The sequence below is a fragment of the Stylophora pistillata genome, chromosome 13 (genome assembly GCF_964205215.1).
Source record: "Stylophora pistillata chromosome 13, jaStyPist1.2, whole genome shotgun sequence".
Classification (NCBI taxonomy): domain Eukaryota; kingdom Metazoa; phylum Cnidaria; class Anthozoa; order Scleractinia; family Pocilloporidae; genus Stylophora; species Stylophora pistillata.
The window spans coordinates 1,496,960-1,510,942 of NC_142531.1; the positions used below are offsets into that span (position 1 = coordinate 1,496,960).

General features: G+C 35.1%; 1 protein-coding gene across 1 annotated transcript; it reads left to right on the top strand.

Annotated features, from left to right (window-relative positions):
* Window positions 1-4,817: 4,817 nt before the first annotated feature.
* LOC111344579 (uncharacterized) lies at window positions 4,818-13,683 on the top strand. The gene is made up of 11 exons (XM_088743071.1): window positions 4,818-5,023; window positions 5,114-5,312; window positions 5,956-6,100; window positions 6,342-6,611; window positions 7,152-7,267; window positions 8,400-8,485; window positions 8,864-9,134; window positions 9,506-9,727; window positions 11,010-11,316; window positions 12,026-12,514; window positions 12,776-13,683. The coding sequence occupies exons 2-11, from the start codon at window positions 5,244-5,246 to the stop codon at window positions 12,856-12,858; spliced, it is 2,058 nt and encodes a 685-aa protein (XP_088599197.1). The 5' UTR covers window positions 4,818-5,023; window positions 5,114-5,243; the 3' UTR covers window positions 12,859-13,683.
* The last annotated feature ends 300 nt before the right edge of the window (window positions 13,684-13,983 follow it).

A 13,983-nucleotide genomic window follows, 5' to 3' on the forward strand; every position in this document is an offset into this window, starting at 1 on the left:
TCTGTCAGAAAGATGAGTCATGAAAACTTTTCCGTATGTTTTTTCCTGCCAAAGTTTCTGTGAATTTGTGATTTGAGCAAATGAAGGCCTTAAAAATAAAAGATAGAGATAAAAAAGATAAAAAGTATAAAAAAGAAATGAAAACATAAAGATAGACAAATGAATAGCGAAAGCTTTTTGCTGTTAGGAAAAGAGGATCGAGGAAGCAACCGAGATTGGAAGTATTTTTGGATTATTGGAAATCAGTGCCTAAACTGGGAACACGATCTCTGAACCCTAGAGCGCTTACGAGGCATATTAGTATTTCCCTTGTTTTGCTTAAAAACTATTTAAAAAAAAAAAAACCCGCTCAATTGCATTTTTGACGCGAGTCTTTTTCACAGATGTTGCCATGAGTATGTTCCTTAATGCTTCCAAGATGCGAGAAAAAAAAGGCACGAGGCTTAGCCGAGTACGTCACTAATGTCATCTATATACGTATGTCTTCCAGAGAACCGATCAAAGTGCACGTATATATCAAATTACAGATGGTGTCAACTAACGTAAGGACATGATCGGTTATAATCTCCCCTGCGGCATTTCCTCGTTCCTAAACATTTTTCTCATTTTTCCCCCTGTCAGACTAACATCGGTTAGGAGTCCATGTATGACCCCATAAAATGTCCTGAGCTCGATATATACCTTTCAATGTATTCCAATGTATTCCAATGTATTCCCATGTATTCCCATGTATTCCTACGTATTCCCATGTATTCCTACGTATTCCCATGTATTATTCCCATGTATTTCCATGTATTCCAATGTATTCTTATGTATTCCTACGTATTCCTACGTATTGCTACGTATTCCCATGTATTCCCACGTATTCCCACGTATTTCCATGTATTCCCATGTATTCCCATGTATTCTCATGTATTCCAATGTATTCCCACGTATTCCTACGTATTCCCATGTATTACAATGTATTCCCATGTATTCCCACGTATTCCCATGTATTCCCATGTATTCCTGCGTATTCCTACGTATTCCCATGTATTCCCATGTATTCCCATGTATTCCCATGTATTCCCATGTATTCTTATGTATTCCAATGTATTCCCACGTATTCCTACGTATTCCCATGTATTCCAATGTATTCCCATGTATTCCTGCGTATTCCCATGTATTCCAGTGTATTCCCATTTATTCCTATGTATTCCCATGTATTCCCATATATTCCTTTGTATTCCCATGTATTCTCATGTATTCCAAGATATTCCCACGTATTCCTACGTATTCCCATGTATTCCAATGTATTCCCATGTATTCCAATGTATTCCCATGTATTCCAACGTATTTCTACGTATTCCCATGTATTCCCATGTATTCCCATGTATTCCCATGTATTCCAATGTATTCTAATGTATTCCCATGTACTCCCGTGTATTCCCATGTATTCCAATGTATTCCCATATATTCCCATGTATTCCCATGTATTCCAATGTATTCCCATGTATTCCAATGTATCCCCATATATTCTCATGTATTCCCATGTATTCCAATGTATTCCCATATATTTCCATGTATTCCCATGTATTCCAATGTATTCCCATATATTCCCATGTATTCCCATGTATTCCAATGTATTCCCATATATTCCCATGTATTCCCATGTATTCCAATGTATTCCCACATATTTCCATGTATTCCCATGTATTCCAATGTATTCCCATATATTTCCATGTATTCCCATGTATTCCAATGTATTCCCATGTATTCCAATGTATTCCCATATATTTCCATGTATTCCCATGTATTCCGATGTATTCCCATGTATTCCAATGTATTCCCATGTATTCCCATGTATTCCCATGTATTCCTACGTATTCCCATATATTCCAATGTATTCCCATGTATTCCCATGTATTCCAATGTATTCCCATGTATTCCCACGTATTCTCATGTATTCCAATGTATTCCTACGTATTCATACGTATTCCCATGTATTCCCATGTATTCCAATGTATTCCCATGTATTCCCATGTATTCCCATGTATTCCCATGTATTCCCATGTATTCCCATGTATTCCCATGTATTCCCATGTATTCCCATGTATTCCCACGTATTCCCATGTATTCCCATGTATTCCCATGTATTCCCATGTATTCCCATGTATTCCCATGTATTCTCATGTATTCCCATGTGTTCCCATGCATTCCCAGGTATTCCTATGTATTCCTACGTATTCCTACGTATTCCCATGTATTCCTACGTATTCATACGTATTCCCATGTATTCCCATGTATTCCAATGTATTCCCATGTATTCCCATGTATTCCAATGTATTCCCATGTATTCCCACGTATTCCCATGTATTCCCATGTATTCTCATGTATTCCAATGTATTCCTACGTATTCCTACGTATTCCCATGTATTCCTACGTATTCCCATGTATTCCCATGTATTACCGTGTGTTCCTACGTATTCCCATGTATTCCCATGTATTCCCATGTATTCCCATGTATTCCCATGTATTCCCATGTATTCCCATGTATTCCCATGTATTCCCATATATTCCCATGTATTCTCATGTATTCCCATGCATTCCCATGTATTCCTATGTATTCCTACGTATTTCTACGTATTCCCATGTATTCCTACGTATTCTCATGTATTCCCATGTATTACCGTGTGTTCCTACGTATTCCCATGTATTCCCATGTATTCTTATGTATTCCCATGTATTCCTTTGTATTCCTATTTCCATGTATTCCCGTGTATTCCATGTATTTCTATGTATTCCTATGTATTCCTATGTTTTCCCGTGTATTCCAATGTATTCCTGTGTATTTCAATGTATTCCTGTGTATTCCTAAGTTGATCAATTACACGTATCAACACTCCTTAATCAGTAGTCTACTACATCATTGAAAAAAAATAACAATAGGAGATAAAACATGTTATTGACTGGTTAGCAGAAAGGTTATCCGCTTCATATCATCTTTTTCATTTAATTTGATATCTGGTAGTTTAATCCCTTTCGAAAGGTATACAAAAGAAGCTATTGTAATTTCAGGAAATTGCCGGACGTACCTTTTTGCGAATGTTGTCTTTATTTAATGCACACAATTTGAAATCGAAGACTATTTGTTTTTCGAAATTTATATATACGTAAATAAAGAAAAAAATATATACTTGAGGCATGTTTTTTCGCGATGGGTTCCAAATTTGAAATTAAGTTGAGATTGCACCTACAATACAGGTAAAAGTGTCAAATGACATGAGATGAACTGCCATCCTTGAATTACAGTTCTTTTGCAGCATATCGAGCGTATAGCATTCATAGAACTATTAAATTGAAAAACGACATGAAATAGGGCTTCATCTTCCTTTTACCCTGTGTATTTACCTAAACTTACTTTGCAACTGGCATGCAGATAAGTTCACGTACCTCGTTGTGCATGCATGGAAGCTACAAAGTTTTAGGATGACTTTAGTCTTCGACAACAAATGGGCTCAATCGTAAAAATTGGACAGCTCAACTTAAATAGTGAGTTGACACGAAAAGAATTAAAAGGGTTTATTCTTAAAAGATAGCAATTGATGAAAGTTTTTTAGTGCGCTCAATTAATTTAAAAGAAAACTATAAGGGCGCGGAAAATACAAATAATTATTACAGGCTAGTTTAAATCTACGGGGAATCTGTCTAGAGAATAAAACAAAGAGCTTTTGAAATCGGAGATTCAAATTTTTCACGCCCTGACACCTTCTTCAAATGCGTTTTGATTGGAATTCATTCAGACCTACATTCTCTTCTTTGCCACGAGGTGGTTCAGTTCGTTCCAAGACAGCCAAGATTAAAGTGGTCAAGTAATAGATTTATGCTTTCTCTCAACACGGTACGGACAATGGATGATTCACAAGTCGCTGATGCTTCAGCAAGTAGTACAAGAAGTAGTGGATCAAGTCAGAAGGTTCTTTTTGTTCATTTATTTCAAATATAGTGCATTTTTCACTAAAATGTTATGATAAATTTTCGTTAAGTGACTCTCATTTGGCGAGAGGCGAAGCCAACGAGAGCTTCATGTTTTTTTTTTTGCTCCGCTTCGTTCGCTTCGCAAAACTTTGAATCTACTATATATCTCGATGCCTTAGTTTACGATACGTCTTTAAGCCCGCCGCACACGGAGAGGGAAGTATCACTTGTGCCATTTGCTCATCGCCTCACGTAGGAAAAAAACTTACCGTGTGCGGATAATATTCGTCATATTTTAACCTCGCAAGAAAAAAAAATGTGCGGCGGCACAAAAAGTTTGTTTGAAAAAGGAACAAGGCGCGTTTGTTATTCATCCGTTTTCATGAAATTTGGACAGTTTTCCTTGAAGACCTTTCCCTTGTGCGAGGCGGCTCTTTGCGAGTTAAAGATAAAGGGTAAAGTGAATCTATATTTTAACGTCGGTAGCTAGCCCGTAACAGTACCAAAAAACCTTTCATGTTCAAGTCTTTATCCGAGAAGACATTTAATTCTAATCGTTTGAAATGAAAGAAACAAAGTATAGAGAAAGTATGGCAGATGATTCATCCTTTATTCTTCCCAAGAATGTTTTAAGCATAAAGGAGTTTTTTGAGCATAAACCCAAGGCAAGAATAAAGGCGGGGATGGATAAGCTGCTCAACCTAGAACTTTAAAAACCTCTCATTAATTCTTTTTCTCCCTGTGCTCGACTAAGCGTCGTCCCCAGGGCTCCCCCTTTTCGCTTTTTTCAAAATGGCGGACCCTCCCGCCATTTTGAAAGTAGCGTAGGGGGCCCTGGGGACGAGGTTGGAGGTGGTGGACCTTAATATTATCCTGATATACTTTTTTTATTCCAGAATTCTAATATCTATGAAAAAGATGGAAAACTTGTTTTCGATTATGGAACAAGAAAAGCACATGCAATTTCTAATTTTACAACTGAAGTAACAGCACAGTTTACAACTCCATGTGGGAAAAATGGATTTATATTTAACATTGAACCACATTCATCCTGTAACAAAAGCTGGTGAGTTTTCACGTCTAGAAAATGATCGTTTTATATTTCATGCATGCTCGCATGACAAAAATATATATCTTTTTTTCATTTTGAACTTAGGCAATGTGCTCTGACTTTAGCACAATTGTGTAATTCAAACAAGGTTTTGGATGTATTACAAGCGCACTGCGACGATAGTCTCTATTACAGAGCCCCAAGAGATGCACCCCATATTGACCTTGGGGAGTACATGTATCGCCAAACTGAAGACTTCATATTGACTAGCGACGACCATCAAACCAGGACAGTTGCTTCATTGGTAAGCTTATTGAACTTGAGCCATAAATGCAGTGAAATGTTGTTTTAGTGGAAGGCCAGAACGAAAAAAGAATTTAAATTAAATTGAAATTCATTTCTATCATTAATTGAGTTCATTAAACGACAACAAACATATGAAACATATGTATGAACTGCGGTTATGAGACGTATATGTGAACGATCCTTCGCAGTAAAGCACTATTTGAGCAATAGTGAAAATCAGACCTGAAAAAAATTTCAGGCCTGTACGGGATTCGAACCACTGACCTCTGCGATACTAGTGCAGCGCTCTACCAATTGAGCTAACAAGCCAACTGGGAGCAGGCCATCAAATTAATTCGACATAAACCCGATATCTACGGGTTTATGTCGAATTAATTTGATGGCCTGCTCCCATTTGGCTTGTTAGCTCAATTGGTAGAGCGCTGCACTAGTATCGCAGAGGTCAGTGGTTCGAATCCCGTACAGGCCTGAAATTTTTTTCAGGTCTGATTTTCACTATTGCTCAAATAGTGCTTTACTGCGAAGGATCGTTCACATATATGAGTTCATTAAGTTAACTTAACATTTATAACGGTATGGTTCTAATTGATTGGGCTACTGGTACTCTCCTGAAAAGATTTATATGGATTTTTTTTTTTTAGTATCCTGGTTGGCAAAAAGATGGCACTTTTATCTTGAATGAAAAAATTCAGGTATGTGCTGCATCAAAAAAACTTCTTCCAGAGGACAGAAGATATGTGCTCTTCCGTAAGTCCAAAAATATTGCTCAAGATCGGGTGGATAGAGGTCAGTTTATATTAGTTATACTAAAATATTTTGTTTTCCTTTGGACGGAATGCCCTTCGGTGCTCATTTTGCCTTATAGTAAAATAATGGTGCTAAAATAGGTATCTTCTAAATGAGCACTTTTTTAAAACACAATAACATATAAATGCTCCATAACTTCCCTCAACTCCGTGATTTTTCCACTAAAGAATATTCATGGTAAGGATGTTAGTTATGTTTTAACATTTTGATTCATTTGCAGAAATATTAAGCAAGTACATGGAGTCCTTTTCTCATGAGATGAATGTGAATGGCTTGACAGACCTTCTAAAAGCCATGAGAAATTTATTGACATCAAACTTTGCAGCTGCATGTCTGGCTCTGGGTGGGACATCTGTTAGTCTTGGCTACCCGAGAATTATACAGAAAGGAGGAGAGTGCCCTGTTACTCTCCTAACAGGAGACACAGAGACTTCTAAGACAACGGTCTTAAAAGCATGCTTGTCCCTTGTTGGGAATTCAGATGTTAAAGGTGAGTATTTTGATACCAATCAATTAACTGCTATAAACCATTATCACTGGAAATTGAACATTTTGTATTACTCCTTCCCCTCTACCCCCCTTCTTCTCTTTCTCTTTATTTCGTTTTCTTTACCATATTACTTTATTTATTATTCTGCCACTGTCATTCAGTTACTTTAATTAATACCCAATTTATTATGGAAAGCTCATGCTGTATAAGCTGCATGGTTTCCTTGGGCTTTCCTGCCTCATTGTAATAATTTTTTTGTGACTCAAACTGTATCTAAAGTAATAAAGGGGCAAAAATAAAATAAAAAATAAACAATTACTTTTAACCTGACAAAAATATGAATATTCATTTAAAAAATGGCATTTTCCCAATCAAAAATAATCGAACTGGGCAAGCTTGGCCCGTTGGTCTCATTTTCTGTGGGTAGAAATTCATAACATTTTCAGGTTACAAGCTTTTACTTCAAACTTGGTAATTTTGCTATTTTTAATACTGGCTAAATGGAAGTAGCGTTTGTTCCAATGATTTTTTTTGTCCTAGATTACTCAGCAGCTAAGGCTCTGGACCGTTCCAAACTTTGTGACATACCATGGGCATGGGATGATCCCACCGATGCTAAAGATGTGAAGGATGTTGTCCAGGCTTTATTTAATCAGGTGAGTAAAAGAGTTATATTGTTGGTTAAATATTTAGCGATTTTTATCTTTCATCTTGATTTTTGCATAGTTCAAACGTAATATGCACCTATCGCTTTTTTCACAAGAAATAAGTTTTTTAATTAGCCCTCTTTCACTGGAGCTTGTTTTTTGGAAAACCTGGTTTTTAAAAATTTACTGCGCATTGTGTTTGCCTTCTTGGTATCTCTAACATTTTGACTTTTCGTCGGCACGTGTTAAACGTAAGTGTCAATGGGTTAAATGTGAAGCCTAAATGAGTTTTTGAAAATTTACATCTGCAAAGGTTTACAGTAACCTTGAGTGTATGCGAAAAAAAATGTTAGCATAAAATTGCTTTTTAAAATTATTGCTTATAAGATTTTTGAGAAATTTTTTTGAGAAGTTTGACTTCATTTGGTGTACAGATTATTGTTAAGCTAAAATTAATCCTAAACATTCGCATTGACTCAATCCCACATGATTATAAATCATTTGTGACTGGGCTAAAGAACATATGACCATTTTTTTCTTTCTCTATAATTTGCTCTTTTCATATAGCACAAAAGATGAACGGAAATCAGCTACCGTATCTACCCGTGTATAAGTCCATTTTTTAAGACATGAAAATCAGCTTAAAAATTTGCCCTCAACTTATACATGGGTCAAATGTGATGTAGAATTAGCATGTCTCACCAAAAAAAGGAAGTCAATATCAATCTTTTCTTGATCTTTAAGTAAAATATATTTTTATATATTACTTCTGAAACTCCCTGCATAGTCAATATTTTTATTACAAAAAAATTTGAAATATACCTATTTGATTTGGAGAAAATAAGAGTCAAAGCTTATGCAAATCAGGGCAAATCTGTATCGAGAATTACAGATCTTTTCATGGTTTGCGATTTTCATTGTCTTTCATTGTGTAACTTTTAATGAATTATTAATGATTTTTGTAATAGAGAATGCAATATCCTGTATTTATGATATAAAGCGCCATAAAATCAAACTTTTCAGAGAAAGTTTTAATTTAAGAAATTTTGTTAGCGAAACTGTTATTTTTACATGTGTGTTTCAAACTTTAGAAATCTAATTATTTTACGGATAATTATATAATAAAATGGATCATTGTTAGGCTGGTAAAGAAACAGTGAGATCAAGAGGAGAACCTAGAAGCCCACCGGTAATAAGTGCAAATTTTGCCTGTCTCAACGACAAAAGGTAAAATCTCTAGTAAATTTTCAAGATTATGGATGGCTTTGAAGCTTAGAACAATTTTTACAGGTTTTTCTCACTCAGAAAATCACATTGATATCCTGTGATAGGATGAAAATCGGTGTTTGGAAATTTTTTCTCTGGTGGGAAATATAGCCATGTTTGTTTTTGTATTCATGAAAATACCACAAAGTTATTTAGAAATTCTCTTGCCTGTCTCAGTGACGCATATGTTACTGGCACACACAGAGATGTACCTTATGTGTTTGCCCTTTAACAGTCTCAGCTGAGAGGCGCTGGCCAGTAGAATTCATTGTATTCTAAAAACTTGTTCTTTAGTAATTATTTTATGTTTATGTTAAATTTATTCTCCCTTTGTTTCAGATCTTTCTCTAGAATGGCCATTATTTTGTTTGAAAGGCCAAACCCAATACTGCCATCGGTCGAGATGGAAGAGAAAAAAGCACAACTTCAGCTAGCTAGCAGAAAAGCCAAGATTGCTATCGTGGAGGTTCTTCATTTAACTGAGAAATTCCTCATTAACTCTTCTAAAGAAGATAGAGATCTGGTTTCTGATCAATTAGAAAATATTTTTTCTAAAGAATTTATCAGATCAATACCAAGCTACAAAATTGTAGTTTGGCATACAATTGAGGTAAGCTCAACAAACGTGATAAAAACTGGAAATTAATTTTTATTTTTTGCAAATTTGTGGCTGCTGCCTTTTAAGATCGTAAGAAACTATCCAGTAACTTTAATTGGATTTGAAAAAAACCCGGGAAGTAAACTTTTCAGGCCAGACATAATGGGCTTTCCTAGCTGGTTCTTATTAACTTTGATCACTGATTTGGTGATATCAAATTGTATACCTGATCTGGGCTAGAACCTTTTTATTATTTTTTTTTTTTGGTTATTATTTTTTTAATTAGTGTATAATTGCCCAACTTTATGTATTAAACAATTGTGATCCTTATCACCTCCACTTAAAGATAGGCACTAATATATATTTTATTGCTTTTTCCAAAGCTCTTAAAGATTGCAGGAATGAACAATGAAATACCCAAAATCTGGTCATATATCGAGTCAACATTGGCACCTTTCATCATGGCAGCGTATGGAGCATCAAAAAAAAGATGTGAAGATGCCAGATTCCAAGCTACATCAGCTGCAGCAGGCCCTGTCCCAAAGAAAACAGAAGATGTAATAAATTCTATCACAAGAACTATTAAGAGCTTTGATAAGAGACAGGTCAGTGTCTGGTTATAGTGCATAAGTCATGATCCTGGGTGTAAACCTAGATGAAAACCTCAATTTTAGAGATCATATACATAGTGTGTGTAAGAAAGTTGGTGGGATGGTCGGAATATTAAGTAGGCGCAAGAATCTTGTCCCAATAAATGCCAAGCTACTTTTGTACAAATCAGCTATCTTGCCACATCTTACCTATACTGCCACCTAGAGTGGCATTTTTGCACGGCATCAGATAGTCATAAATTGGAGCGTCTACAAGAAATAGCCTTGAGACTAGTGTACAATACTACTACAGAGAGCTACAAAACCTTGCTGAAAAGAGCTAAGTTAACTACTCTACTAAACAGGAGGTTGCAAGATATACTCATTTTGATGTTTAAAGTTTAAAACAAATTAACTATGGACCAAATTGCAGATATTTTTAATATCAATGAGGAGAATACTAAGAGATAAAACCTAAGAAATGCGGATTTTATGTTACCTCGGTTTAATACTGTCACCTATGGAAGACATTCTCTCAGATTTCTCGTACCACAATTGTGGTCAAAATTAAGCAAGGGGGAGACCTTGGCATCCTTTAAGACTATGATACGTAAGAAGGACGTAACATCATTTCTGGAAGGATGTGGGAGGGAATGCCGCTTATGTTTTGGTTAAATGAATGTGCGCGTATCCAAGGGCTTTCTTAATGTTTCAAAGTATTTAATAATTTTTTTTTAATGATATAATGTAGTTTTAGGGTGTCCCCAATTAGTGCTTACAGGCACTAGAACGCCTAGACACGTTAATAAAGGTTATGTATGTATGTATGTATGTATGTATGTAAACAGTTAAGAGGTGCAGGCATTTTCTACTCTATCTTAGATTGGACTAACCCTTTTAGTTTATGAGGAAACCTTGAAAACTACCTACAGTTTCATTTTGTTAGCCTATTGGCCTTCGAAATGGAGGGCTGCAAAACTATCCTTCAATAAGCACATAAAAAATCCATACTTTTCAATTTTTGGTACAATTGTGAACCCTTGTCAACATCACTTCCTTTAGAATAAATCACTGAAACATTTTATAACCAAAATTCAATTTGTAGATAAATATTGTTTGCTCTGAATACCCAGAAGTTAAAATATTAATTATTATATGATCCATTCTTCACTGATAGTTCTTATGCCTTGATAAGTAACCACGTTCTGTATTTAATTTACCATGTATTTTTAGACCTTTGCAAGAGAGCCCCAATTTCAAATTATTAGTGCAATATATTACATTTCCATTCTCGTAGATCTCACAGCATATAAAGCTATTGGAAATCAAGTCTATGAAGTCAGTTGGCTTTTCGTACAATACACTGGCTCCACTTATTGGAGTTCATCCAAGGAAGCTGTGCGATGAGCTCCTAGAGATCCCTGGGGCGAAGAAGGGAAGGCATTACTATCTACATAAAGATTCGCCAACAAACCACTTTAAGACTAAGAAGGGCATAGACCAAGTCGGAAAAAGCTCTTTCAATAAGAGCATCTCTGTGCCAGGATCTTCACTTTCAACCAATTTTATCGAATTGGTTGAAAGGAAGTATGCTGGAGGCCAAGGTACTAATTATATATATACTGTAACTACAATTCATTATCGCATTTTTGTACATGAAGAAAGTAATGTGGAGGGCAATATATGCTGCAATTCCTTTGAATTTATGGTGACGTCCTATTAACTCTTTTGGCTTTAAGATGTATTGTCAGCAATCTAAACAAAGTCATAAACAAAATCAGAGCAAAAATCTTATTTCTTTTAACTCAGCAATTATACATCAATGGGAAAACGGAATATATGTCTGTATACAGAAGTCTAACAACAGTCAATCGCATTGCAAACATGCCAGTAATGATGGTCTAAACATGAAAATGGTGGGTGGTTAATTTTCATATGCTGCAGCTGTTTAGAGCATGGTACATTTAGCTTGCTTCCCAAAAGCTACTTTTAATTATAAACAAAAACTTTGAAGTGAATAGATATGTAGAGAGATTTTTATTCTCAACCATTTTAATCAAGCAACAAGAATTTAAAGCGCATATTAGGCTGTTGTGATGATGCTCTTAAGTTTTTAACAATAATAATGTGAACGGAGGAAAGCCATGGTTTGGGATCAAAAGAGAGAAAAATCTATATAAAAAATAAATCGTAGACATTGACAGTAGCTGTGGCTGAAAATTAGTGCCGTTTGACATGAAATGTTCAGTTATTCCTTTTATTAACAGAAATTATGATGCATGTGGAACAGCTATGTCTTTTATTACTTTTCAGCCTCTGAAAATGGCTGTGATGGTGAACAGAGAAAAAAAGAGAGAAAGAGTAAAAACAAAGGGGACCAGAACAAGGCTGAATGTGAAGAGGAGGAAAGTTTGGATGAATGCAAAGGGGATGACGAGGATGAAAGTGGGGGAGAGGAAATAAGGGCTGAAAGTGAGGGAGTGGAAAGAAGCATGGATGGAATTAAGGGAGAAAAAAACCTTGATGAAAAGGGGGAAGAGGAAAGCGAAACAGATGATAGTGAGGGAGAGGAAAGCATGGATGAAAAAGTGGGAGAAGAAACTGTTGACGAAGGTGAGGGAGATGATAACCAAGATGGAAGTGATCATGAAGAAAGCCAGGAAGAAAGCAATGGCATAGACAGTGAGGGTGAATGCAAAGGGGAAGACATTCACCTTCATAGCAAAGGCATTCAAAGCAAAGATCAAAGAAAAGATAACAATGTTAACAAAGAAAAAATACCAGTGAAGAGGAAATACAGAGGTAAGTCTGACATTTGGGGTATTGCGAGGTGAGTTTAGTATTCAAAAGAAGGCTTTTTCTTCATACACTGTTATTTTGCTCCAACTATATCAGGTTAAAAGAATTATGTTAAACTAAGGAAGACGCTAATTTACCCCAATAAAAAAGGTCATACATTCAACAACCCTAAGGGATGTTTTTTATGAAAAAAATGTATTCAATTCCAAGCTAACAGAGAAGGGGCATTGAATTAACTAACATTCTTCTATTCCATTACTTTAGTGAAAACAGAGGCTGAAAAACTCAAGGATGGCCTGAGCATCACTGCATCAACCCTACCTTTGAAGAGGTGTAGGAGAATTTGAACGACTTTATAGACCGTTGAAATGTAAAGCTCGTTTAAATTTTTTGAAATTTTTAAATTGAAATCATTGGTTCATGTTTTTACAGGGTTCACTTTTAAAAAAGTAAATACTTTTTCATACTGTATCTGCTCTGCTCTACCGCATTAATGAATTTTCAAAAATAAATATTCCATAGATAAACTATCATTGATATAGAATTTTTTTGTGTACTAAATGCAGTTTCTTAAAAACTGCTATGAAATATGATGTTTTTTTAATTAATCAGAGTGGGGCAGGGGTTGGGGAGGTGCATATATACATTTTCATATGGACGTCACAAAAAATTAGAGTGATCTTCATAAAAGAAATTTACTTAACAAAGTTTAGTAATAATGACTAATTTACAATAAAGAACAATGGATGAATAGCTCGCTAACTTTCAATTGTTAATTAAGCCAAAAATTATTTCGTGGGTCTATGAAAACCACTCTATCAGCAATTCACAAAGGAATGTTCACAAAAATAAAATATCTTCAATTAATTTCATTCTTAATTTACAAGAATGAATTTTATCTCTGAACACAAAGCAGATTTTTTTGAGACAATTGATGTTTATAGAGATAGTCAAATCATGATAACATTTATAGTGAAATAAACATGTTTAACTAAACATGGTTTGGTGTTAATGGAGTAAGCACAAAAGAAGACAATGAATTTACAGAGTAAATATTTGAAAGCTGCATTTATTTCCTTAGTACCATAGTTATTTTAATTTTATTTATTTATTTTTTTTACATAGCTTAGGTGTCAGAAAGTCTAAATAAATTTCCTATTTTGAGAACTCCACATTTTGAAGGCTAGCTGGTAGTTATAAATTAATCAAAGTGACTCCCAGGCAATGAAAATTCAAGATTTTATGTCCAAAACAACTTCTATTATTAAAGTAGCACTTGGACCAAAACCAACTGATTTTTAATACTCAAAAAATCAAAATAGACCTATGCTTGAAGTTTTCATATAGGTGTTTGAATATACATATAATATATATATATAGTTATACTTGTGGCATGTTTTTGCGCGAGTGGGTCCAAATTTGAAAACAAGTTGAGATTTCACCTACACCAATCCAATCCCAATCTGTCAGGA

What these genes read in the sequence shown, in the direction of transcription:
- LOC111344579 (XM_088743071.1), top strand. Translation starts at nt 5,244, where the DNA reads ATGTATCGCCAAACTGAAGACTTCATATTGACTAGCGACGACCATCAA. An exon ending in TAGTTTGGCATACAATTGAG is followed by an intron (nt 9,135 to 9,505) that starts GTAAGCTCAACA and finishes CTTTTTCCAAAG; the next exon opens with CTCTTAAAGATTGCAGGAAT. An exon ending in GAAGTATGCTGGAGGCCAAG is followed by an intron (nt 11,317 to 12,025) that starts GTACTAATTATA and finishes ATTACTTTTCAG; the next exon opens with CCTCTGAAAATGGCTGTGAT.